This window comes from Felis catus, chromosome B1 (genome assembly GCF_018350175.1).
Source record: "Felis catus isolate Fca126 chromosome B1, F.catus_Fca126_mat1.0, whole genome shotgun sequence".
Taxonomy (NCBI): domain Eukaryota; kingdom Metazoa; phylum Chordata; class Mammalia; order Carnivora; family Felidae; genus Felis; species Felis catus.
The window spans coordinates 14,734,286-14,760,258 of record NC_058371.1 but is presented as its reverse complement, the minus strand read 5'-3'; the positions used below and the strand labels follow the sequence as shown (position 1 = coordinate 14,760,258).

At 38.7% G+C, this 25,973-nt stretch overlaps 1 protein-coding gene across 2 annotated transcripts in view; it reads right to left on the bottom strand.

The window, feature by feature from the left end:
• TRAPPC11 (trafficking protein particle complex subunit 11) overlaps positions 1–25,973 on the bottom strand; it is a 47,951-nt gene that overhangs the window by 3,708 nt on the left and 18,270 nt on the right. For both annotated transcript variants that reach the window (XM_045055203.1, XM_011281376.4), the window contains exons 12-29: positions 25,594–25,673; positions 25,413–25,491; positions 25,275–25,329; positions 24,789–24,934; positions 24,286–24,347; positions 24,043–24,175; positions 22,819–22,949; positions 18,988–19,143; positions 17,446–17,633; positions 17,160–17,308; positions 16,857–16,978; positions 16,207–16,326; positions 12,607–12,672; positions 12,340–12,496; positions 7,650–7,761; positions 4,440–4,531; positions 3,325–3,458; positions 1,308–1,475 (exon numbers count right to left, since the gene is read on the bottom strand). In XM_045055203.1, the coding sequence (XP_044911138.1) occupies positions 1,308–1,475; positions 3,325–3,458; positions 4,440–4,531; positions 7,650–7,761; positions 12,340–12,496; positions 12,607–12,672; positions 16,207–16,326; positions 16,857–16,978; positions 17,160–17,308; positions 17,446–17,633; positions 18,988–19,143; positions 22,819–22,949; positions 24,043–24,175; positions 24,286–24,347; positions 24,789–24,934; positions 25,275–25,329; positions 25,413–25,491; positions 25,594–25,673 (2,150 nt within the window). The remainder of the gene's footprint in view (positions 1–1,307; positions 1,476–3,324; positions 3,459–4,439; positions 4,532–7,649; positions 7,762–12,339; positions 12,497–12,606; positions 12,673–16,206; positions 16,327–16,856; positions 16,979–17,159; positions 17,309–17,445; positions 17,634–18,987; positions 19,144–22,818; positions 22,950–24,042; positions 24,176–24,285; positions 24,348–24,788; positions 24,935–25,274; positions 25,330–25,412; positions 25,492–25,593; positions 25,674–25,973) is intronic.

Here is a 25,973-nt window from a genome sequence, read left to right as displayed (position 1 = left end):
AAAAAAAAGCTACTTTTTTTAAACACAGATCTAGAATTATGAGATTTTTCTTTTATAGTTTAAAAGTATGGTGCTTAGGGCACACCCGGATGGCTCAGTCGGTTAAGCATCCAATTTCTGCTCAGGTCATGATCTCGCGGTTCATGGGTTTGAGCCCCGCATCGGGCTCTGTGCTGACAACTCAGAGCCTGGAGCCTGCTTTAGATTCTCTGTATGTCTCTCTCTCTCCAAAATAAATAAGCATTAAAAAAAAAGTGTTTTTTTTAATCAAAGTACGGTGCTTAGAAACATTAATAAGTTCTTTTTTTGCAAATGTAAATAAGAAGTAGTGTAAGTCTGGAAAGACAAAAGCTAGGAAGATTATGAAGGCTACATTAATACAGAGTAATGTAAAATGTACCCAATCCCAGATTATATAAAGAAGGGACAGTTCCTCCAAGCTTTTATATCTGAGTGACTGAGGAAACCACAACCACCTGGAGGGAAACCTTAATTTTAGGCATCGAGAACGGCTTCACTGGAGGTGAGCACTGTGCTAAACAAACCACCTGTGTGGCCCAATTCACTCCTTCCCACACTGACCACGACCATCCTACACATTGCTTTACTGCAGGAACCTGGAAATGGTACCAGTGTAAAAAAAATCAAAACATTAAACCAGACTACAGTTTCCAACACAGGACCATTTTCAGAAAAGACCCCAATCCAGTATTACACAGAGAGTCAGGAAAGCTCAAGGGTCATATTTAGAAAGTTAATCCATTTTGATTAAAAATTAGTTATAAACTAACCACAACTTAAAAATATGCTTTACTTATAAGCCAAAGCGAAAAACCTGTCTAAGGATACTGTAAAGGTAAATCATTTTTACCTGAGGGAATAAAAACCTTGGAAATTAGATTCTGTAAAATAATAGCAACTTTACAGAAACGAAAAGCAATACTGCCAAATTCATATGATACACGTCAAAACTATCAGTTAGTCATGGGGCGCTTGGGTGGCTCAGTCGGTTAAGCGCCCGACTTTGGCTCAGGTCATGATCTCGTGGTCCGTGAGTTCGAGCCCCGCGTCAGGCTCTGTGCTGACAGCTCAGAGCCTGGAGCCTGTTTCGGATTCTGTGTCTCCCTCTCTCTCTGACCCTCCCCTGTTCATGCTCTGTCTCTCTCTGTCTCAAAAATAAATACACGTTAAAAAACAAAACAAAACAAAAAAAAACTATCAGTCTCAAAATATTGCTGAGAAGCTTACATGAAAAGCCACCTTTGGTTTGTGTTCCAGACAGGAGATTTAAAAGTCCTAAGACTTACCTTTACAAAAATACTGGTAGGTATAAAACGCCTGAGCAGCTGATTTGTGAAGTGAGGAAATCTAAGCAGGTTGACGTGGAGAGATGGCAGTTGTTGGTATCCAGCCATTAGAGGATAGAAATTATATAACATTTCCTGTTCGGTGCCCGGGAGGATACGCAGTCGAATCTACATCATAACAAATGGTAGAGAAAGATAATCAGTATATACACTTACGGCATCTTCATGGTATAACCCCTTAGTTATTTAGAAATCACTGGACACCCACATCTTTCTGGTGAAATGTGCTGTCTCTCCTATTCCACTTTCCAGACAGATGCTACTAATAGGGCTGAATTAGGATGAGACTAGGACCACACACATAATAAATATGCAAAAAATACGTGCGTGATCATCTCAGCTTCTATAGTTTCTACCAAGATCTAAATGGCAATTTGTACCAGCTTAAAAAGGGGAACGCTAGATGGACTGACATTTTCTATGTCTCGGCCATGTAGATTTTATAGTCACTTATGCCATGAGATAATTTGTAGGAAAGTATCTTTGTAAATACTATGTCAACAGAAGGCAAGCTAGTTGTTTCTGGTGTTTTCGGGATTTTATCTTTGTAGTGAGGTAAGTACTATCGGGAAAAAAAGATGTTTGGAAAATTTTAATGATACTTTAGAAAAGATCACAAAGGTAAGATTTTGGTATTGTGCATTATTTATTTGTAAGTCAGTATGTGAAAAGGATCAGGACACTCAAGAAAAGCTTACACATTTGCAAATGAGTACATACGTTATATACGTGTCAAAGATAATGTGTGTGTACCCAACACAGAACAGCTAATACGACATGTACTATATGTTATAAACTTAAATTAGTGTATGGACTTACAGTCTACTTCGTATAGAATTCTATTTTTTTTTAATGTTTTTATTTCTTTTGAGAGACAGAGAGAGACAGAGCACAAGCGGGGTAGGGGCAGAGAGAGGGAGACACAGAATCTGAAGCAGGCTCCAGGCTCTGAGCCTTCAGCACAGAGCCCGAGGCCGGGCTCAAACTCAAGGAGAATGAGATCATGACCTGAGCCAAAGTCAGACGCTTAACCGACTGAGCCACCCAGGCACCCCAAGAATTCTATTTTACATTTCACAACAAACCTAGCACCCAGAATATGCACAGCAAAAATGACTAGTCAAGGTAGACACTTCTAAGTATTATGACATGTTTGTTCCTCTAATTATGCCCTTGTTAACAAAAAGTATTTACTGACTCTTGAGGGGCGTCTATTATCAACTTTGACAGAAAACAGTATTCTCATGGAAACTGGTTTTGCCTGAAAGTGTATGTTCCACTCAAAAAATGTGGAGTCCACCTCTGATTTGAATAGGTGAATCAAAACACCTGAATAATTTATTTTTATGTGTAAATATAAAATTATGTCTAAATGCGCCAAAGATAAGTAAATTCTATGCAAGGTTAAAAATCTCTAAAAAATTTCACTGATAGTTCAGAAGAGAATCGGGCTTTTATTTTTTTTTAAATTTTAATTTTAATAGGACCCATACCCAGTGTGGGCTTGAACTCATGACCCCAAGATTAAGTATCACATGCTTTACAAACTGAGCCTGCCAGGCGCCCCAGAGAATCAGGCTTTTAATATGGGTAGTCAGGTTTCTAGGCCTCAAGTTAAAAGACAAACACAGACACACAGACACACACACAGTGGTAATAAAAGGGAAATCTAAAATTTTCAGAAAGTCTATTATACTCTGAGGATTTGTGCATTCTCGTTTTACAGAAAGAAAGAACTTATATGTATGATCTCTCTGTGAACAGGGTTGTCCACTTAATCCGCTGCTACACAAATTGTACTTAATATTTAAAGGTGATGAAAAATTTCCTATTATCAAAATAACAGGGACCATAATCAGCCTTATCAGTTCATTTGTAAAAACTAAGTATACAGCTCTCCATTTCCTGGCCACACCTCTGTGTCTACACAAGCAGCCTAATGCGATAGGCCCTATACCTGTTTAAGTCCAGAGAACATGAAGGCATCACTGGGCTCCACAGAAATCTCCACGTCTTGAACTAAGTTAGTCTTGTTCTGTAGGTGATACTTGACAGGTAAGGATTCTCTGACACGCCCAAACGATGGCAGATCTGCAGAGAAAGACGACACATTTCTCTTGGTTAAAGAAAACAGTGTACCATTTATGAGTTCTTCTTGTAAATGAATCTCATTCTGTAGACATGAGGTTATTTAAATTAGTGCTAATACTGCACTCTTGCTAAAGAAGCACATTCTTGGACTGGACAACAGCCATGGGACTGTGATAAAACAGACTAAACAGAATCAAGTCTCCTTCTAAAGCTGAATGACTTAGAAAGGGTCTTGGCTGTCAGGAACTGAATTATACTTTAGGAATAATTTTTTGAATCTATAAAACATGTCCCTAACTATCCATCATGGTTCAAGAAGAATAACAGGCATCATGTGCCTCTTGATGAGAGCACATACCATTAACTATGAAGTATTCTTGCCAAAAACTTGAACCTAAATCTGATCAAGACAACAGATGTAACCACCAACTTACAGGGACACTTAAAAATGATACAATGCAATCAGCAAAACCCAGACTGTGGGACGCTCTACAGGACAACTAACTCCATTTCTTCAATAAATAGCAAGGAAGGGGGTGGGGGCGGTGAAGGAGGTGAGGGAGTGGGGAGGGAGTCTGCCCGCCCAGAGATTTCAAAAGTATGAGACATCCACCAGCTGCAGTGATGAGACCTTAAAACAATAAAGAACATTCAAAGTCAACTAGGGAAACTGCGACACTGGAATTTGGCAATTAATATTAAGGAATTATTGCTAATTTTTAAGGTGATGACAATAGAATTGTGACGATGTTTAGAAAAATAGCCACTAATACAGAAATACTGATAGATGAAATAATATCTGGGATTTGCTTTAAAATAAGGCAGGAGGAAGAGCTTGAGGTACAGATGAAACAAGGCTGATCATAATCTACTTCTGTAAACGTTGGGCATTTTTTGTAATTAAAGTAGTTTTAAATCTTAGAAGCTAAAATAAGTATTCTCACTGGATTCTTTTTACCAAGTACAAGTTGGTGCCGTTACCTGCATTCACATGGAGGGGAATGTTTTCTACGATCACGTGTGGCAGAGTGATGGCAGTACTGATGACAGGGACGTTTCCCATGGCGGAGGTCCTGTGACAGAAAAGGGAATCTTTCAAATCCGCATTTTACGTGAAACGTGGAATCAAGAACAGGCCACGTGTATACTCACCAACTTGTTTCAAAGGAAACAGAAAGGGCTTAAACATCTCCTAAAACTTTATTCCTGGAAGTGGTTTAGTGAAGAAAAGGCTTTTAGAATCCCGTTTGGGTTCTGAATGTTTCCAATGAATCGATGGTATAACCCAGGGCTGCTGTTTGGTCCAGGGGCCAGAATGGGAATCAGCCATACCATGAAACCCACCATTTAACACAGGCCGTGGTAGCAGAGCGCTCAGCGTGGGTGGGAGCGCACAGACTGACCTTATGACACAGACCTTCTCCCCCTGTGGCCAGTTCGAGGCCGAGCACCAGACCACTTCCAAGTGTACCGTCCTAGCTACACCCAAAGTACAGAATAGAAACCAAAGAACAAAAAGTATTTTACTACCAATAAAAAAGCAGCATTCTGACATCACGGAGATAAAGTGAGTAACATTATGAAACTGTCAAATATCTTCCCCTGTGTCACAGTTAGGACGGGAACCACAGGGCGGCTGGCTGACTCCCGAGAACTGGCCTTGGGGAGAGTCTGGATCAAGATGTGGAACAGCTGACACTGGGTGCAAATTATTACACCACAAAAGCCCCAGGCGAACACATCTAACCCCTCTTCATTAGTAGGTCTTTATGCTGTTACAGTAACATGATGGGATGAGTAAGCAGTGCCTTCAAATTCCTATTTTAATTCCTGTAAACATAAATTAAACTAAACTTCGATGTGGTAAATTCAGAAGTGGGAGAAAGAAAGATCTTAGCTTTTAAAAAAGAATAAGTCCATGATTTTTCCTTTCTCGTTTTTCATGTCTCATTCGCAGTTTTTAAATTTATGAAAAAATTGAGCCAAGAAATTCACACATGAAATATCACATATCTACCTCCCAGCCTAAGAAAACATCACAATATAGCTGAACCTCCCCACATGCCCCTTCCTGCTTGCACCGGTGCCCTAGAAGTACTAACTTGGGAGTCATCATTGCTACGTATTTCTTTATACTTTTTGAAATTATGAAGGCAGCCCTAAGAAATGTGCAGTGTTTTACATGTTTCCCAATATTACATACATGCAATCTGTTCATATTTTCAACATTTGCAGTTGCTTTGTTCCCTTAATACTAATGGTTAACAGGAGCAGCTCTGGTTCATCGATTTTCACTGATACATAGCATTCCGTTCTATGACCATGCCATAGTTTGTCCATTTTCCTGTTGATGGATATTTAGTTTGTAACTTTTTACTACTATAATCAGAGGTGCTATGAACATTCTTAAATTTTTTTTTTCCAACAGTTTTTATTTATTTTTGGGACAGAGAGAGACAGAGCATGAACGGGGGAGGGGCAGAGAGAGAGGGAGACGCAGAATCGGAAACAGGCTCCAGGCTCTGAGCCATCAGCCCAGAGCCCGACGCGGGGCTCGAACTCACGGACCGCGAGATCGTGACCTGGCTGAAGTCGGACGCTTAACCGACTGTGCCACCCAGGTGCCCCTGAACATTCTTACATATATCTTTGTGTACTTGTTTGAGACCTTTTCTATGAGGGATATAGATATCTTCAGTTTCACCTAGCCCTGCTGAATGGATTTCCAAAGTAACTGTTCTATTTTATACTCTACCTTTTTTGACAAACTTTGCATTGTTAACCCCTTTTATTTTTCCAAATTAGTGGCAGCACATTTTCTCCCTATGTTTCCTGGCCATCTGGCCTCTTCTGTTTCTCTTAACACCGCATACTCAAGATTTTGCTCAACTTTCTGTTAGGAGACTTGGTTTTCTTATGATTTGTGTAAGTTCTTGATATGAATTCTAATGCTTTCTCAGTTTTCCATGTTGTAAATAGCTTTTCCCAATTTGTATTTTTATAGGTATTTTTTAATGAACTAAGAAGCTTAATTTTAACAAATCAAATTCATCAAGTTTAGAGGCTTACACTTTTTATGTCTTATTTAAAGAAACTCTTCCCTATTCCAAAGTCATAAAACAATTCTCTTATTTCTACTAAAAGTAGTAACGTTTTGCTTTTCACAATTAGAATTTTAATATGCCTGGAATTAATTTTTATACACAGTATAGAGATATAAGGATACCCAACTGTTTACCACCAATTACCAGATCTCCACTGATTTGCAATGCTACCTCCCTAAAACATAATTTTCATATGTGTGGATCTATTTCTAGACTCTCTCTTCTGTTCCACTGGCCTATTTACATATTCCCATTCCAATACCACAGCAATGACTGCTGTAGCTTTACCTTAAGTCTGGGAATTTAGAACAGCCAAGTATCCTTGCTTATTAGTTTTTCTTCTGAAGTATCTCGACTATTTCTGAGTTTTTGCCTTTCCATATAAGCTTTAAAATCAACAGTGTCAAGCTCCACAAAAACAAACTAAAACAAGCTATTGAGATCCTGAAGCAAATTGCAGTGACTTACAGAACAAACAACATCAGATCTTATCCAAATCCTACCCAAGACAATTTTGTGTATGTCCCATGTAGGGACTTTCTTTAATGTATTAAAGTTTTATAATTTTCTCCATAATGGCAATACCCATTTTCTATTTGATATATTCTTACTTACCTTATAATTGTTGTTATCATCTAAATGATACCTGTTTTACAAGTATAGTGCCTGGAGGTTTATTACTGATATATAGAAAGCCAACTGATTTTTGTATATTGATGTTATATCCAGCAACCTTGCTGGAACTCCTATAATGGAAATAACTTGTTGATTCCCTTGGGTTTTCTACGTAGACAATCCTATTGAATGCAAATAAGAACAGTTTCTCTTAATGTTTTTAATGGTCCTGTCATGAGAATTCGCTTGGTTAAAATTTCATCAGTATACAGGTCACAAATTGTGACAAATACAAATAAAAGTTTAATTATCCTTTTTAATCTTTGTGTTCTTGACAAACATTTAGTGATAGCATGTGACTTCTAGTCTTCTCTCCAGGACTGACAGAAGCTTTCAAATATTAAATGACAATGACAAATAATAAAGGCAGTAGAATAGGACAGAGAAGGAATAAGAGATAGGGCTGATTCACCTCTTCCAGGAGATAATATAATGACCAGTTGCTACTCCACCTTCAACATTTCCAACAGATGGGCACCGAAGACAAAAGCATTCACTAGCACTCTCTCCAGTCTGTAAGACAACTATAAGGAATAATCTTTATAATCCTATGCAACGATTTCCTCTACAAAAGGTGAGTTTTACCTTTAAGTAATATAACAAAAAAGAATATCAGTTATACATTATTTGTAGAGACTTAAAAACTAAGGCTCAGAGATGTTAAATGACTTTTTCAAGGCCACAAAGTCCCTATCCAGTGTTTTTTCTAATATATCAATATTCCATTATAATAAAACTCAGCAAAGCAGCTGTAGGTCTGTGACAAGATCCTACAGGAACTAATGACAGGGCAAAGTCTGGAGTTGGAATAATACCATTTGGTGATTATTTTTCTTTCTACAAATTATTTCATGTCTCTAAAGGAAACATTTCACAGTAGGGAAAAATAAATTTTTAGTTAACCTTTTAGGTACTCAAAATGTCATTCCAGGCAACTCTGGCTTTCTCTGACAAACACATATTAGCGATACCATCAAATGGAAATACATTACATGTTGCCTCATTATTGCCTAATGTGGTGACTTACCTCTCATACAAGGCTGCTTTCCTCTTGCCAACTGTAGCCTAAACTCCTGACGCCAAGATAAAGGTTCGTCTGAACCAAGCCCTCCCTGCCATCAGCACCTCCCAGCCTGCAGTGCCTTCGATGCAAGCTGGCAACAGTGCCCATCTGAGGCTGACCTGGGCAAATCTGTGGGTGAAACTTTCAAACAGTAATAACAAGGTCTCTAAACATTAACTAATTGTTTTCATGGTTCTCTAATGAAGAAGGTTGTGATAAATTACTAGTTACGATTGTGAGCAGATACTAGAAGTCAAAGGGGAAAATGCTGGGCCAATCTCTAACCACTTTTAAGTAATTTTTAAGGACTAGGAAATGATACTGTAGCCCAGTTAGTAAAACATACATCAATTTAAACCTCTTAAGATACCTTTTTTTTTTTAAATTCAGGATCCTTGTCCCGTTTTCATTTTTTTAAAGTTTATTTGAGAGAGAGAGAGATAGAGAGAGAACGGGGGAAAGGCAGAGAAAGAGAGAAGAGAGAATCCTAAGCAGTCTCCACGCTGTCAACACAGAGCCCAACATGGGGCTTGATCCTGCGAACTGAGAGATCAAGACCTGAGCCAAAGCCAAGAGTCAGATGCTTAACTGACTGAGCCACTCAAGCGCCCCAAGATACCTTTTTTAAAAACCTAGGACATTCATATTGCTTCTCCCCAGCTCAAGCCTTCCTTAATTCTAAGAAGTTAACAAAAATGATCACAATGTTTATTAACAATTAACATTGGGGTCAACTTTATGACCTAGGAAAGTTGTTATCTTTAATGTGTCAAATACAAAGTTTGTAATGCATTAGTGCTGGTGTCCTTGGAGGTGGCAGAAAGAATAAAGCCATGCCACCCCCTCCCCAAAGATATCCACATCATAATTCCCAGAACTGTGAATGTGGTAACTTACCCGGCAGAAAGGATTTTACAGATGTGATTAAGATAAGGATCTTAAAATAGGAAGATTATACTGGATTATCCAATTGGGCCCAATGTAACCACAAGGGTTCTGAGGGAAAGTGGTAGGTAGGAGGAAATCTGAGGAAAAACATGTGACAATGGAAGCAGAGGTCAGAAGAAGAAACATCTGAAGATGCTACACTGCTGGTTTGGAAGGCGGAGGAAGGAACCATGAGCCAAGGAATCCAGATGGCCTCTGAACGCTAAAAAGGGCAGGAAAAGGGTGTTCCCCAGAGCTAGAAGGGATACATCACCAACACTTTGATTTTAGGACTTCTGACCTCTAGAACGTTAGGATAATAAATCTGTGTTGTTTTAAGCACTAACTTTGTGATAATGTATTACAGCAGCAATAGGAAACGAGTAATGGGAAATTCAAGGTAGGTATTTGTTCATTCATTTAACAAACATTTATTAAGCAACTACTATGCAGCTGAGGCTGCCAATACAAAAAGGGGTAAGTCATGGCTCCTGCTCTAAAGGAGCACATAGTGTAGTAGGGGAGCCATAAGAGTAAGTAAACTATTACAATATAAGTAGATAAGTGTCATAACAGATGTAAAGAAACTCTGGGAGCAAAGAAAGAAGATTACCTAGTCCCGCTTAGGAAGATCAAAAAGTCAAAGCTTACATGAGACCGAAAGAGCAAACAAGAGTTGATCAGGTGGAAAGAAAAAGGAAAGGGTTTTGGACAGACGTACTAACATGTTCAAAACCAGATGGAGGTAGTGTTTGCTGAATGTACAAATCCGGGCTTGGTCAAAGTCTGGGAAAGAGGAAGGGGAAGTAGGGAGCCTGGTACAGAAGAAGCTAGAAAGGGAAGCTTCCCAGGGAAAGGTCTGGTAGGTCGTGAGGTTTTCTAAGAAGGAAAAACAAGTTCAAAATTGCTTTTTGAGAAATCAATCTCTGGCAGCAATATGAAAGGCAGACTAGGGGAGAGAATGGCAAAGAGAAAGCGGTTAAGAAGGTGTTTCTGAAGGCCAGATGAGAGACGGTGAGAACGGAGAGAAGCTAGATTCGAGAGACGTGCAGAAGGGAGAACGTGGCGCCAGGATGGATGCGCACGTAAGAGGGAGTCTGGTCTGTTTCTGTGGTTTCTACCTGGGGCCAAGTATACACTGACTCCTCTCTCTGGACTGGGGACTGCGGGGAGCCTGAGGTTGCATGGCAGGTGAAGACTTGTAGAAAAAGTAAAAGGAGCCAAAGTCAGGATCTTGGAAGCGACCCACATTTAAGGAGTAAGAAAAGGAATCAGCAAAGAATGGACAGATAGCCAGCTTGTGTTGAGCTGTGAGGAGACAAACACCGGGCTGAGATACTTCACACAGACTACCTCATACACGCTATTTCACGTATGTTATCTTCTTTAACTCTGACAAGTGATGAAACAAAGTGAACCGTCCAACGTAACCTAAGAGCAGGCAGAAGGTCAGAGAATGGAATCTAGTTCAGCGTGATTCCACAGCTCGTGATCATTCCACGTTAGCCAGGGAGGAGAACAGGAAGAAGTGTGGACAGAGAAACAAAGCAGAACCACAGACTGATTTCCAAAACCATGAGAGAAAACCAAATTTCAAAAGATAAAAACAAAACTTATAAAGGCATTCTGAAAGCAAAATTGTTTTCTAGTATTATTACTTTACAGGACGTAGGACCTATTTGTAGCATTTAAATAAAGAGGTTTTTTAATCTATTTTATCTTTCCTCCTTTATGATGACTTTCCTAAAATGCACAGAAGTGACTATGAAGACTATGTCTCTTGTAGAGACAAACTCTTCTTGGCGTTTTCTTGAGAACCTAGCATGGGGCCAGATAGTGAACTTGATAAATACCTGTTGATTATTTATTGATAGATACTGAAACTTATTCACAGGCCGGATACAAAAAACATACTGGAATTCTGAAACTACTCATCTAATTTTAATCTGTATTGCAAATCAACTATATAACTTACGACACTGAACTCAAGTAGTAGATAGATAAACAGATACAGCAAATAAATGACTCATTTATATTTGATTTTAATCGTGGGGGTGGGGGGCGCCTGGGTGGCTCAGTCAGTCAAGCGTCCAACTCTTGGTTTCAGCTCAGGTCTTGATCTCACAGTTTGTAAGATTGAGCCCCACACTGGCTCTATGCTGACAGCACAGAGTCTGCTTGGGATTCTCTCTCTCTCCCTCTTCCTCTGCCCCTCCTGCGAGCATGTGCTCTCTCTCTCAAAATAAATAAATAAACTTAAAAAAAAATACATCATGATTTTTTTCATACAATCTTTATCCTTATCATAGAGCTGAGCACAATTTTGCTTGGGTTAACATTCAAACTAATTTTTTTTATTTTTCTCTAACAGCTCAAGAAGCATATAAGCCCAAGGTATAATGCACCAGAAAAGTAATATCCTGGGTTTAAATCTCTTCTCTAAACTATTTTAGTTGATTTAGAAAACTTACTGTCTATGTTTCTATATTTTCCCAACTTTCTTTAATAGCCATCTTTCACCATTTCAAATTATAAGATATGGTAAACATTAATTAAAAATCAATAAGAAAAAACAATCTATAAAAATCCAAATATGAAAAAATACTATTTTATTTTCAAGTACATTTTTCTGAGTAACTTCCTTATAGTAGCAAAAATCTTATCTTTAAAAAATTTTTTTTTTCAACGTTTATTTATTTTTTGGGACAGAGAGAGACAGAGCATGAACGGGGGAGGGGCAGAGAGAGAGGGAGACACAGAATTGGAAATAGGCTCCAGGCTCTGAGCCATCAGCCCAGAGCCCAACGCGGGGCTTGAACTCACGGACTGCGAGATCGTGACGTGGCTGAAGTCGGACGCCTAACTGACTGCGCCACCCAGGCGCCCCAAATCTTATCTTTTAAAATAAGGTATACTCAAGTGGTAACTGATACTAATTCTACTTTAATTCTAAATGTATTTACTTTTCTATCAGTCTCAAGTGCCCTCCATTAGCAAAAAGCTAACTCTTACCCTGCTAGCCTACACACACACACACACACACACACACACACACACACACACACACACACACCCCGGTCTTCTAATTAAGTGGGATGGTCCACATTCTCACCTTTGTCCACTTGGGACTCTAGCTGATCCACTGGGGTCATAGAAGGAGCAAGTTGTAGCTCACTGGATACAATAGTGAGGGCCCAAGGTGAGGCACTTAAGAGGTCCGTCATCAATAGAAAGGGGATGTCCGCATAGACCCTTTCCAGGTGCTCAAACTGTCACAAATGAAGACAAAAGATCTGTCTGGAACTACAATAATTCATTTTGCTTTTTCTGTTAATTTCTATAATTGAAATGATTTCCAAAATGCTTCATAGGAACATACCTTTGTAGAGACAAATTTAACCGCGACATCAAATGGAAAGACAGTTTCTATAGTTACCGTTTCATCCTGTAAGAATTTAAAGGGCACATTCAGTGGCTTTTCTAAACTTAAAAATAGTTTTAAAAATAGAAGACATGCAAAACACAATCTGTAACTGATCAAGAAATAATCCCAATTTATATATTAAGAAGCTAGAAGCTTTCCCTCAGATAATATTTATAAAAACCTATAGAGAGAAACCAGACTACAATTTCTAATAAATTATCTTATGGCTTTAAAACAGCTCACACTGCAAAGTGCTTTCTAACACGTTATTTATCTCAGGATCTAGTAAAAGTGGGCAGGACAGGCAATGTCACTATTTTAGAGAGGACGAAGCAGAAGTTAAGGAAGTTTCAATGCTTGGCCTTGGGCCACAAAACTAGTGGTGCCAAGCCTAGAATCTGGGTTTTCTTTTTGTCTAAGTTCTTTACTTCACCTCAAGTCAAGACGACTAATAATAATGATAATGACAATAATAATATAACAGCACTATAATCGCTATATATGTGATGCATTATATAATGTTTGTAATAACTCAAGGAAACAGATGCCATTATACTCGCTATTTTAAGCTGAAGTAGTCCCGCATAGCTAGTAAGTGACAAAGGCAGAAACAGACCTGGATCTGACCGTAGGGGTCTGTACTCTTAACCTACACGCTACATCCCTCCCTCAGTCTGTTCAAGAAGCAATGGGCTTACTATGTCTTTGGAAACAAACCACCCACCCTGTTAGTGAGAACCCTTTTTTAAAAATCACGTTGATTTAAAAACTCAGCCTGTGATAATGCCAGGTGGATGTGGGTTTTAATCCTGGAGGACACATTCCTATTAGCTATGCAGACCTTGGGGTTAGTGAGGTAACCTTGAGGAAGAACCATGGTTTCTGAGTCTCAGTTTCATAATCCTTGTGGGGCTGTTAACAATGAAGTGAGATAACATATATAAAGCACTAGTGAAATGCCTAAACCATGTTCATTATTATCACATACTTCAAATGACTTCCTCTCAATACCATCAAGCTAACTTTTTAAGAAGTGTAATAAGCAGGATATTAGTGGTAGAAAACGCCTGCATTGGGTCTGTGAATCTAAAGCAGGGCCTCAGTATTTCCCCACAGAAAAGATCTAAGGAAATGAAGAAACAACTCAATGACTAGATCAGATGTGGCCTACTTTAAATTTCCACACATGAAGGTAAAAATGAGATTCAATCCAGTGAAGGGAAAATAATTTACATTTAAATTTCCAAAAATGTCTTACAAGTAACACTGGGACCTGTAAGATAGATATTCCATGAGAAAAGTGCTTCTGTGTACAATAATCTTGAAAGATAATCACCACAGCCTTTTGTGAAATTCTCAACACACATTAGCAAATTCAATGCTGTGCTAAGTCTTAAAGTCAAAATATCCATTTAATACCTCTTAACCCATATTTTCCAAACATATTTGACCAACTCATTCTTTTTTGTGTAACATCTATTTCTATCCCTCAGAATTAGTATCCCTCCCTAAAATAACTAAAAGACAACCTACTAAACAGGAGAAAATGTTTGCAAATGACCTAGCCAGTAAAGGGTTAGTATCCAAGATATATAAAGAGCTTATACAACCCAACACCAAAAAAACCAAATAACCCAATTTAAAAATGGGCAAAAGACATGGACAGAAATTCTCCAAAGCAGACAGACATACAGATGGTCAAAAGACACAGAAATGATGCCCAACATCACTCATCATCAGGGAAATGCAAATCAAAACCACAATGAGATATCTTCTCACATCTGTCAGAATGGCTAAAATAAAAACTCAAGAAACAAGTACTGGCAAGGATGTAGAGAAAACGAAACCCTTGTAGACTGTGGGTGGGAATACAAACTGGCATTGCCCCTGTGGAAAACAGTCTGCAGGTTCCTCAAGAAATTAAAAATGGAATTACCATATGACATAGTAATTCCATTACTGAATATTCATTTACCCAAAGAATATGAAAACACTAATTCAAAAGGATATATGCATCCCTGTGTTCACTGCAGCATTATTTACAATAGCCAAATTGTAGCAGCCCAAATGTCCATCAACAGATAAATGGATAAAAAAGACAGGGTATATATATACCGTGAAATATTATTCAGCTATAAAAAAGAATGAAAACTTGCCATTTGCAATCACATGGACGGAGCTAGGCATCACAATGCTAAGCGAAATAAGTCAGAGAAAGACAAATACCATATGACTTCACTCACATGTGGGATTTAAGCAACAAAACAAAGGAACAAAGGGAAAAAAGACAAACAAAAAAATAGGCTCTTAACTGCAGAGAACAAACTGGTGGCTACCGGAGGGGAGGTGCGTGGGGGGGATGGGTGACGTAGATGGAAGGGATCAAAAAAAAAGTGGCATGCACCTCAAAAACATCGTGTCTTGAGGCAAAGAGAGCATTACACACTGTTGTAGCTTGATTCCAGGATAGTTACTACATAGCAAACAATCATTTTAAAAAGATATGTTCCAAGTCTACTAGAAGCTTCATTATCAGAAGTCCTTTCCAAGGCATAGGACTCCAAAGCTGTATAGAACTTGAATGTTCTTATTTTGTAGATAAGGAAACTCAGGTCGAACGGTTACATGGCTAGGCTGAGTGGACACGTTAGGAGGCCATGCTGAGATTGGCACCCTCCTCTCCTAGTTCACCAGCCATGATCCACTGTAGTGCATCAGGCTACATGAAATCTCTGATATATTGTATGCCTTCCTCCCTTCCGCTTGGGAAATATTCCTCTCTTGTAGGATGAGTGTTGCCTCCTACTGACTCATACGATGGCGGACGGCCCAGACTCTGGGCAATGACCAAACTACAAATCCCCAGACTGATTGGCCTTCTCCTCTGCTGGCTCAATTCCTGAGAACGGGCTGAAACAATACAGATAAGACTACGAGGACAGTAAGTATCATAATGTTCCATTACTAAAAGTGGGTACAAACAATTATATATAATATGGTTAAATCTAAATAAAAACACAGTGCCCCCAAATCACTATAAATAGAAAACCAACAGAAAACACTCCAAAAAGCTGACAGCAGTTGCCTCCAAGGCACTGACTATGACCATGCTATTCTCATCCTCTTCTATCTGCATTTAACTAGACACAATTTTCATGAGAATCTTTTTTAATAGAAAAAATATCTCATAAAGGGAGACCTTCCATCCCCTCAAATCTTCAGCATATAATCAACTTACAGATTTTACCTAATGTGAGATTTTATAAAGAAACACATAGGTTTGGAATCTCAAAACTTTTTTCCATGAGATCCTAAACCTGCTGATTGTACAAAAAGCCATGGAGGCCAGTTTTCTAATGTTTGAGCAGTGGATGCCATAGTACGTCATTTATGATAAATGTAAGTGATTAAAAAAAAACAACCCAAGATGTTTAATTAAAATCTGTAATAGACTACAAGCACCTAAGCTGCTTATTTTACAGGTAAAAAAAAAAAACATAAAATAGGGAACGCCCCACGTATGATGCTTCCCGGAGTAGCCATGAGAAGTAATACCTTGTGACACTTGCAAACAATTTCTTTGTCTTCAATAGTTGTATTGATCAGGTAAGAAACATACACGAGAAACATTCTCGAACCTACTGTTCCACAGCGAACATATAACATTTTTTCCAGCTGTAACAAAATAAAAGTATCTTAATTTAATAATTTAGAGATTTCTTCCTGGTATATACTCTAGGATAATGTTCCCACCTTTTGGAGTTTACTGTTCCAGCTGACTAAATTCTTGAACCCTGTTTATAGGCTGTTCTTGCCACAGTATATGTGGGACCAACCAGTACTATCCCACCTTTTTTATTATCATTCCCAACTGCCCAAGAACTGTGTTTCGTTTGGAAATAAAAGTTGCTTGAAAGGCTATTTCACAAAGTTACAAACTTAATGTTATTCAGTTATTTTATCAGGCAACTAATTCTCCACATCAGGGCCATTTGTTCTAAAACCCCTTGTATAAAACTGCTTACAACATCTTATGCATCTAAATATGTGTAAACATCTTACGCATTTAAGTGTTAAAAACATGCATTAGTTAAATCCCATTTGTAGTCTCAGAATATGCTGTTACAATGTTCTCTAAAACTCACTACATATTTAAAACCTCAACCTAGTTGATTTCCTCCCCAGTCATAGGTGACCAAGTTCACCTGTTCCCCTGGATGTAAGTCTCCGATAGGAATGTCAGTGAGTAAAGCCGGATAGGACTCGTCACATAGTTCTGTTCCATGAAGAGACACATGAGTTTTCTGAGTTAAATTGGCATCCTGTCCTGAAAGTGTTAATATCAGTGTTTTAAAATACGGAGCATTCGGACATTATCCTAACAATTACTACTGCATAGAGAGCACTCTTTCATGACCGTATTTTAAACAAACTTCCTGTAGTTGACACCACTGATACTTATTTTCTGTTGAACGAACACTGATCAAATGTGGAAAAGGCATGTTTACCAGGTTTTAAACCAGCGGTGAGCTTCACGTCTCTGATTTGGGTCTTTTCATGGGACTGAACAGTCACAACCAAACAATACATTTCATTCGTCAGGGCAGGAGGGTCATGCCGCAGATGCACGGAAATGTTTGGAACTCTGGAAATAATCCTTGGGGGGGGGGGGGGAGGGGGAGAAAAACCCAAAACCTTAGCTAAGCAACCGATTAAAAAAAAAAAACAAGTTCTTCAAAGTATTTAAAAGAAGTAAGATGACCTTCCTCAATCTGCCTAGCAAGGTCGACTTACATCGTGCTGGCCTGAATGACTATGCTGTCCCAGTGAAGCTCATTGTCAGGGAGCTTGGGTCGCCTTTTGAAAGAACGCGAGGCCTGCAAGGCTTCTTGGGAGGAGGCAGCGTCCCCTCCTCCTCCCTGCCAATTTAAAACCACACATCTTCCCGACTCGTGGCCCAGAACTAGATCGACCGAAGTAATCTGAAAGACGGAGGGTTGTCAGAAATGCCACCTCATACTTGTCACCATCCCCTCTCGACGAGTTACACAGCAATTGTTGGTGTGTGGAGTTCATCTAGAGACTCCCCCAGGGTGAAGTCAGAACACCTGCTGTACAGCTGTCCCCGACATCTGTTAGCTGTGACACTGACTAGGTTCCACCCGCTTCACCTTTAAACAGAGATAATAACCTGACACAACAAATGCTCAATTAGTGGTTGCTGAGTGAGATACATGAATATTTTCATGACCATTAGCACACTCATAACCAAATTCCTAATTCCACACATATTTTTTCCCCAAAGACACGTATAATACTATTAACTGAATAAATATTCCTTTCAACAAAATCCATTAACAAATGTACTCGAAACAGTATTACTAATTATGATTTCCATCTGGTAGTCTTCCTTAGTATCTTATAAAAAATATGTAATTAGGGATTTAGTCAAAATCATAAAAAAAACTTTAAGTGAATAAGCAAAATCTCTGGATATTGGTTAATAATAAAATCAACAGATTCACAGATACTGTTATGGGAATATTGGTAGTACAGTCTTATGTTTCTATCTTAGAAATGGCCCAAAGTTTAGATGAACCAACTATCGCCATTTAAGCCATGGAAAACAAGCTTACCATACACTAATCACTATTCCAAGCAATTTACGTTAACTAACTGATTTAATCCTCACAAAACACTAAGAGATAGATACCATCATTATCCCCACTTTACAAGATGAGTAAACTGAGACACAAAGAGGTTAAGTAATTGTCCAGAGCCCCACACTAGTAGGCTGGAGAGCTGGAATTTAAACCCATGAAGTTTGGCTCCAGAATTTACGCTCAATAAAATTATTACTTCTATCATATATTTCTAAAAGACATTTTAATTATGTACATTAAAGGAATCCTTTAAATATATATTTTTTTTAAAAAGCATTCAGAAATGTTTAGATATCAAAATGATATATATCTCTAGTGTGAATTATGTCATTATACAAAATATAATTGGTACAGTGCATAATATAGTATTTTGTTTGAAATTCCTTAACTGATTACATAGCCATTAAAACTGAGGTTGGTCTTATGTACTAACCGGAAAGGATGCCTCATATATACTAGTAAGTAAAAAGAGCTAACTGTAGAATACTATGTACAGTATAGTCTCAAAAAAAGAAAACCTACCAAACCATGATGAACGATTTCCCTTAGGAAGTCCAGGTGGAATATTTTCATTTTTTACTTAATAAACTTGTGTATTACTGACACTGTTTTCTGACATACACATATTACTTTTGTCATTTAAAGCATGTTTTAAGCAAATTTCATCACTCACCTCAATTTTCTTCCCCACATCTTCAGTTTTTGCAACAAATTTAAATAAAAACTTCCTTGTTTTACCAGGAACTAAGCACATCTTTCCCTGGGTCAAATTTTCTAAAACTTCACTTGCTTTAGTTGCTTCTTCGATTACGCAGAACTGGTTATATTCCTGTAAAAGAGGTCAGCAAGGGTCACTGTTTATACACAGCAAGTGTCACATGTTTTGCTCACACTAAACAAAAATGATTCGGAGGTTGGTAAATTTACCTGCAGTATAACTAAAGCATTATGAAGGGTGATTAATGGGAGGTATTTTACGCCAAACGGAAACGCTTACCCACTCACTGCTGCCACAAGGTAGAGACAATTCACCACATACAAGCTGATTTCTGAAAACATTTACAAATCCCAGAGAAGCAAAGATTTATTCTTTGTTTCACTGGACACTACTATCTACTATCTTTTTTAAGAAGAGCTTTCTTTTTACATGGCTTCTGTGACATCCTTCTTGACTACTTCCTGTTTTTCCCTCAAAGGTCTTTTCTTCTTCTTGTCCCCTTAATTCAGAGGCTCCACAGGCTTAGTCTTCGGCTTTCAGTTCTACTCTCTTTATGTTCATTTCATTGCAGAGTTTATCCATTTTTACATGTTCCGTACCTCTATGCTAATATTTCCCACATTAAAAACTAACTCTGTCCTATTTCCTTAACCAAAAGTTCATATCCACAAATCTCAAGAGGTTAATTCCACTACCACTCAAATTTAGCATGTCCCAAACTCAATGTACATCTACCTTCCTAGAAGAGCACACTCCTTCTGTGATAAATAGAGGTGAGAATAAAGGGAGAGGACTGAAGGGAGACCTCTTTCGTGTGCACGTCTATGGAATCAACATTCTCATCCATTCAGTAAACAGTAAGAACTTCCCAAGAGCTGTCTTCTATCCCAGCAGATGAGTTATCTTACAGAAAATTCTTATTAGTTAAGTTTAATACTTGCCTTCGAGTTTTCATTTCTATTCCATGCTTCTGAAACCTAAGGACTACTTTTTTTTTCTCCTGATTCAGATCTTGAATTTCAAATAATACATATTCAGAATATAATCTAACTTTAAAAATGAACTGCTTTAACATTTTAACATTTTAAATTAGTTTTTAATTAGTAAAAATTAGTTTTTAAGAAAAGGGGGGAAAGAAATGGAATAGTAGGATATTAACAGTAGAAGTACAATAAGAATCTCTCTATTCATCCTCTAATTCCAGATTTAGCATATCTCCCCAAAACTGTCACCATCGAGCAAAAAAAAAAAAAAAAAAAAGTATCTGACCTGGGAGAGCTTACATGCTAACAAGGAAAACAAATGACTTACCAACGAATCACACAGACAAAAATGAAACCACAGGTGTGGTAAGTACTACAGAGGGCTACGGCCAGGAAAATCAGCTAGGCGGGGGGGGGGGGGGGGTCCCGTCCCTGAGGAAGTAAGGCTTTTAAGGGGATAAAACATGAAAAGGAATTAAGAAGAAGTAACATCACATACTCCTGTCCTACCGGTGTGATCTCAACCACATGTGGAATCTGTAACTCATAGAAACAGGGGAAAATGGTGGATGTGAAGGGTTGGGGTATAAACTTCCAGTTACAAGACAATAGGTTCTGGGATCTAAGGGGCAGCATGGCGACTATAATTAATAATGCTGTATTATATACTTGAAAGTTGCTGAGACGGTAGATCCCAAATGTTCCCACCACAAAACAAAGGTAATTATGTAAGGTGATGGATGTTAAGTAACTGTGGTCATATTCTGCAGTATATGCGTTTCAAATCGTCTTGTAGGTACACTTTAGCTATAAAATACACACACAAATGAATCGCTTTTTGGTGGGGGTGGGGGCAGGGGCTGTCCTTTATTCTTTACCCTGTACACACAACCAGCAATCCAGACTTCTCTATTCATAGACACCTCCCGTAGCCCTTTCTTCCTTCCCATCCCCACCAACAGTGTCTTCATCCAAGTCCTCACACGTTAGTACTGGGAAGCACACTAAAGAGGCTCCGGTTGGTCTCCAGAAGATCCTTTCTTTCTATTTTGTCACTGGAATAAAGTGTCTTAAATTCTAAGTTTCATGCTCTTGCTTTAAAATCCTCAAACTAGGGGCACCTGGTTGCTCAGTCAGTTAAACATCTCACGGTCTGTGGGTTCGAGCCCCGTGTCGGGCTCTGTGCTGACAGCTCAGGGCCCGGAGCCTGCTTCGGACTCTGTGTCTCCCTCTCTCTCTGTTCCTCCCCTGCTCATGCTCTCTCACAAACACAAACATTAAAAAAATGTTTTTCATATACATATAAATGAAATTCTCCAACTACTCAGAAGGAATCTTTGGGTAATCGTTCAAAACTGAATGAAGCACACCGGTTTGCGGGTGACCCAGGTTCAGCCAACCGGTTCTCTTACGGGGTTACTGCTCAGTTGTGAAGACAGAAAAATCTAGTAAAGCAGGTGAAGCTCTTTCTTTACCACTGTCCAATAAATAGAACATGAATAAGTGAATGAATAAAGAAACCTTTAAATGAGCTGAGCTCGAGTTCCTGTAAGCCACGGAGCCCTGCCTCCCACGGCCCCTTCGCTGCCCACACACCCGGAACGGGAACGCCTGCCTCCACCCGGCGTCTGCAAGTGCCAAGCCTGCTCCCCCTCTCATCTCTTTATAGCTCCCTTCATCTCATCTTCATTCTTGAAACTTCCTCCTTCTTCTCTGGCACGCCTACTCTAACTGTATTTCTGGCTTACGCCACGTAATTTAGTCCTCGTTACCTACCTACTAGGGCAATCTGTGAGTCAGTCCTGGCCCCTGCCCCCAGAACGCTTCCATTTTAACAGAGCTGACATATGCTAAACGTTCGCAGGCTCACCTCGATGCTAAGAACACTGTAACTCTCATTAAACGCTTGCTGGTTAAAGGCTCCATGTGCTTTCTGGGGGACCAGAAGATAATAATCTATTATGTGAGCTTCTAATCGGAATATTTGGAATGTAATCAAGTAGCTGACCACACTGTAACACACTACAAAAATGTGCAAGTGTATATAATCCCGGCCCTGCAGAAAGAAAAAGCTGCTTATATTTGCACACACAGAAAACGTCTAGACTGTTCAAGAAGTTACTAGCAATGACTTCTGGGCAATGGAGTTGGACAGAGCACGCTTACTTTTCATTTTATATCCATCCAGTCCACTTTAACACCAACCGTTTAGTAGTTTTATAATTAAAAAACCAATACCGTTGTTAGAATACAAAACAAATGATTTAAAAATTAAATTACATTCATCCTGAATAGATCTCATTTGAAATTCAAGTTATGTATCACAAAAGATAAAGTTCTTATAGTTCGTAAGGATGGAATAATAACAAAACTTAAAGAAAAGTGTAAGAGTAAGTAAAACTTGAATGGCTGATACAGAAGTGAGAACTATAAATATATTTATTTTCAGATAGAGTTTACCAAAGCCCATTTGTTACTATGAAACCATTATGACCTAAAATTCACTAAGCTCATTTCATCTAATTTAAAATAAGCTACATTAAGATACACACATGCTAGGGGTGTCTGGGCGGCTCACTAGGCTAACCGTCCGACTTCAGCTCATCTCACAGCCATGGGTTCGAGCTCCGCGTCGAGCTCTGTGCTGACGGCTCAGAGCCTGGAGCCTGCTTCGGATTCTGTGTCTCCCTCTCTCTCTGCCCCTCCCCCGCTCATGCTCTCTTTCTCTCTCGAAAATAAACAAACATTAAAAAAAAATTTTTTTAAAGATACAGGGTAAAAATACATTAAAAGCGACCGTTACCTGATTATTGAAGCTGACACAGAGCTTGGAAAACCTAATGGGATGTGGACAGTCAGCCTTCAGATAGACATCAAACCGCACAGGAACATCAACGTGAAAACTTGGGGCATGAAACTTGGCTTTGCATTGAACTAGAAATAAACAGAGAGAGCAGAGTCACACAGTACAAGACCGTCTAGACAAACAAATTATTCTGATCCGCACTTACTCTTCAGAAACACCTACATGGGATATCCTTCTCTTTTTTTTTTAAGTGGTTTTTTTTTTTTTTTTTTTTTTTTTTTTTGAGAGAGAGAGAGAGAGCATACATGAGGAAGGGGCAGAGAGAGACAGAGTCACAGGTGGGTTTTGTACTGACAGTGCAGACACAGGGCTCAAACTCACAAACCGTGAGATCATAACCTGAGCCAAAGTCAGATGCTTAACTGACTGAGCCACCCAGGTGCCTCTTTAATTTTTCAATTTTTTTCCCCTCTTTTTATTTATTTGAGAGAGAAGGAGAATGAGTGGGGAAGAGGGGGAGAGGGAGGGGGAGGGGGACAGAGAGAGAGAGAGAGAAAGAAAGAGAGACAGAGAGAGAGAGAGGGAGAGAGAGAGAGAGGGAGAATCCCAAGCAGGCTCCATACTCAGTGCAGAGCCTGATGCAGGGCTTGATCCTACTATCCTGGGATCATGACCTGAGCTGAAATCAAGGGTCGGACACTCAAGTAACTGGGCCACCCAGGCACCCCTACACTGGACATTCTTACTGAATTCTGCACTTGAAGCATTTCGACACATAAATGTAGTTCACTTAAAACAAAATAAAACAAATTTAAATAAAATACAACTCCAAAACTACCTTTAATTCTAAAAACATAGTTGCTCCTGAAATGTAACGAACATAGAATTTTAAAGGGAAAAAACCATTTTGTTCTTTTTAACTTATTTCAAAATACCTGCCCAGGCATTACAGAATAAACTCTTTAAATAACTGTCTTTTCAAATGCATTTCAAATCACATCTAAAGTACAAACAGGCAGGGTAGATTTTAATATGTAAACTAACTATTTAAAATTCTGAACATCTTTTTAAGTCAATGGTGAGGGAAAAAAAATCACAATTTTTATCTATAGAACGACGTATTTTGAGCATTCTTTCTTTGACTTTCTTATTACTCTCTATTCATTTTCTAGCAAAAAGGATAACCTCTCTGAGGTAACACTGTAGATGCCAGCTACCCACCAAATGGCACAAAGTCCTGCACTCCTATTGTGAAAACATTGCTGCCGGCCAGAGAAACTCGGTCCGCCCACAGCTTCTGAGCCGTTTTCACTGCTAAGATATCACAGTCAGGTTCAGGATCAGGACTTTCATTCTGCACCAACACAGAGCACAATTCATTCAGCCAGTTACAGAAAATACACAGATACAGATCTAGGTATACATATCCCCAGGACATATTTTATACAAAGAACTCCAACCTACCATCAAAACATTTATGAGGTTCTTTTCTATCCGAGATTTCTGGTCCTCTTTCAGAGTGGAAGCTGACATGAAAGAAGGAAAAAAAGCTACAACTGTAAGATGAGCAAGTAAGTCTACTAGCCCCACTGAAGGGATCAAAATACCGTAGAAAAAATATGTCTTCTAAGACGGCTAAGCACCATTCCCGACAACGTACAACAGCACGGCTTTCTATGTTAGCCCCAATGCTCTATATACTTGCATTTGAACTCCATATGAAGAATGGTTTCATGCCATGTTTAAAAAAAAAAAAATAGGAAGAAGAATTTTGTTCTTCTCAACTATCATGAGACCTCGACTACAGTAAGTTCCATGAAAGTAAGAGTCCTTTCGCTTGGCAAACTGATCTGCACGTGGTAAAAGTACTATCAAAGATTTGAGAATTATTCTTTCAGTTTGAAGAAGCTTAAAGATGCCGCATAATTTTAAAGACTCAGAATTTTACTGTGAGAGCACCAAGTTACCTCTTCCAAGGAGTTCTAGGGAATAAGTAATGTAATCTTTTAACTGGGCCATGAGGTAGGAACACTTCAGAGCTGTAGTCAATATGGACGTGAGCAGGGTCCACCACCCTTCACTCCGATAATCACACATCACGTAATCCAGCAACCTGTCAGGAGGCAAAATGTCAGACATGCTGAAACGGAGTCACAAGAAAGGGCCTAAAGACTCCGTGGAGAAAATAACGTGCCTTACCCATGTTATATCCATGTCAGAAAACTTACTGAAATAGTTTAACAGGTTATTTTCACATTTAGCTAAACGCGAGGTTTCCTAAGACTTTGAGAATGACTGTACCAACAGATAGTACTTGAAAAAAATACCGCAGAAATGGAGCTTAATAGAAATAGAAACATGGAAATAATCAATCCTTCAAAACAAATTTCTCTTCTAATTTTGCTGTAAGGTAATCGGATTACTTAGAAAAATAAATAGGGAACAGGACTCACTTCAAAGCTTTGGTATAATCCTTTGCATAATAATATTCCTCTCCCATTTGAACCACTGTAAAGGAAATAAGATTTGTAGGTGCATAATTTTAAGTTATTCAAAGCTGCATGAAACTGTGGCATATTATGGATACATACTTAGATGACTTTTCATTCTTGGACATTTATATTTCTTAAATTGTGCAACAGCATTGCTCAGAAGAGTTATTATTATTTCCTGTTAGAAGAGAGAAAAGTGTGAAACATTCCAGTAAAAAGAATCTCATGTTTTCCTCGACTATTCCAAGACATAGTTTAGATTGGGAAACAAAAAACTTACCGAGTGAACAACACTTCTCTCCTTCAGCTGAATGGCAAGAATTCCCACCTTCTCTTTTTCAGGATCAGAAAGATCAAAACCTGTGTAAGATAAGACGCAACCCATTTTGGATAGCTCATTTAACATAAATCCTTCATAGGCACATTGGATGTGTACACTCCTTGAATCCTTTACTTTAAAATAACGTATTTAAGATTCTTAGACATTCTAGAATTTTAAAGATCCTAAGAGACAGCTTTATGAGCATGGGAACTTCTCTGTGATCTCTGGTCTGAAGAGAACATTACTGAATTCAGCATTCTCTTGCCTAGCGATATCAACCACCTGATGAATAATATCAATTATCATTCTCAATACAGAATATACTTTCTGGAGGTTAA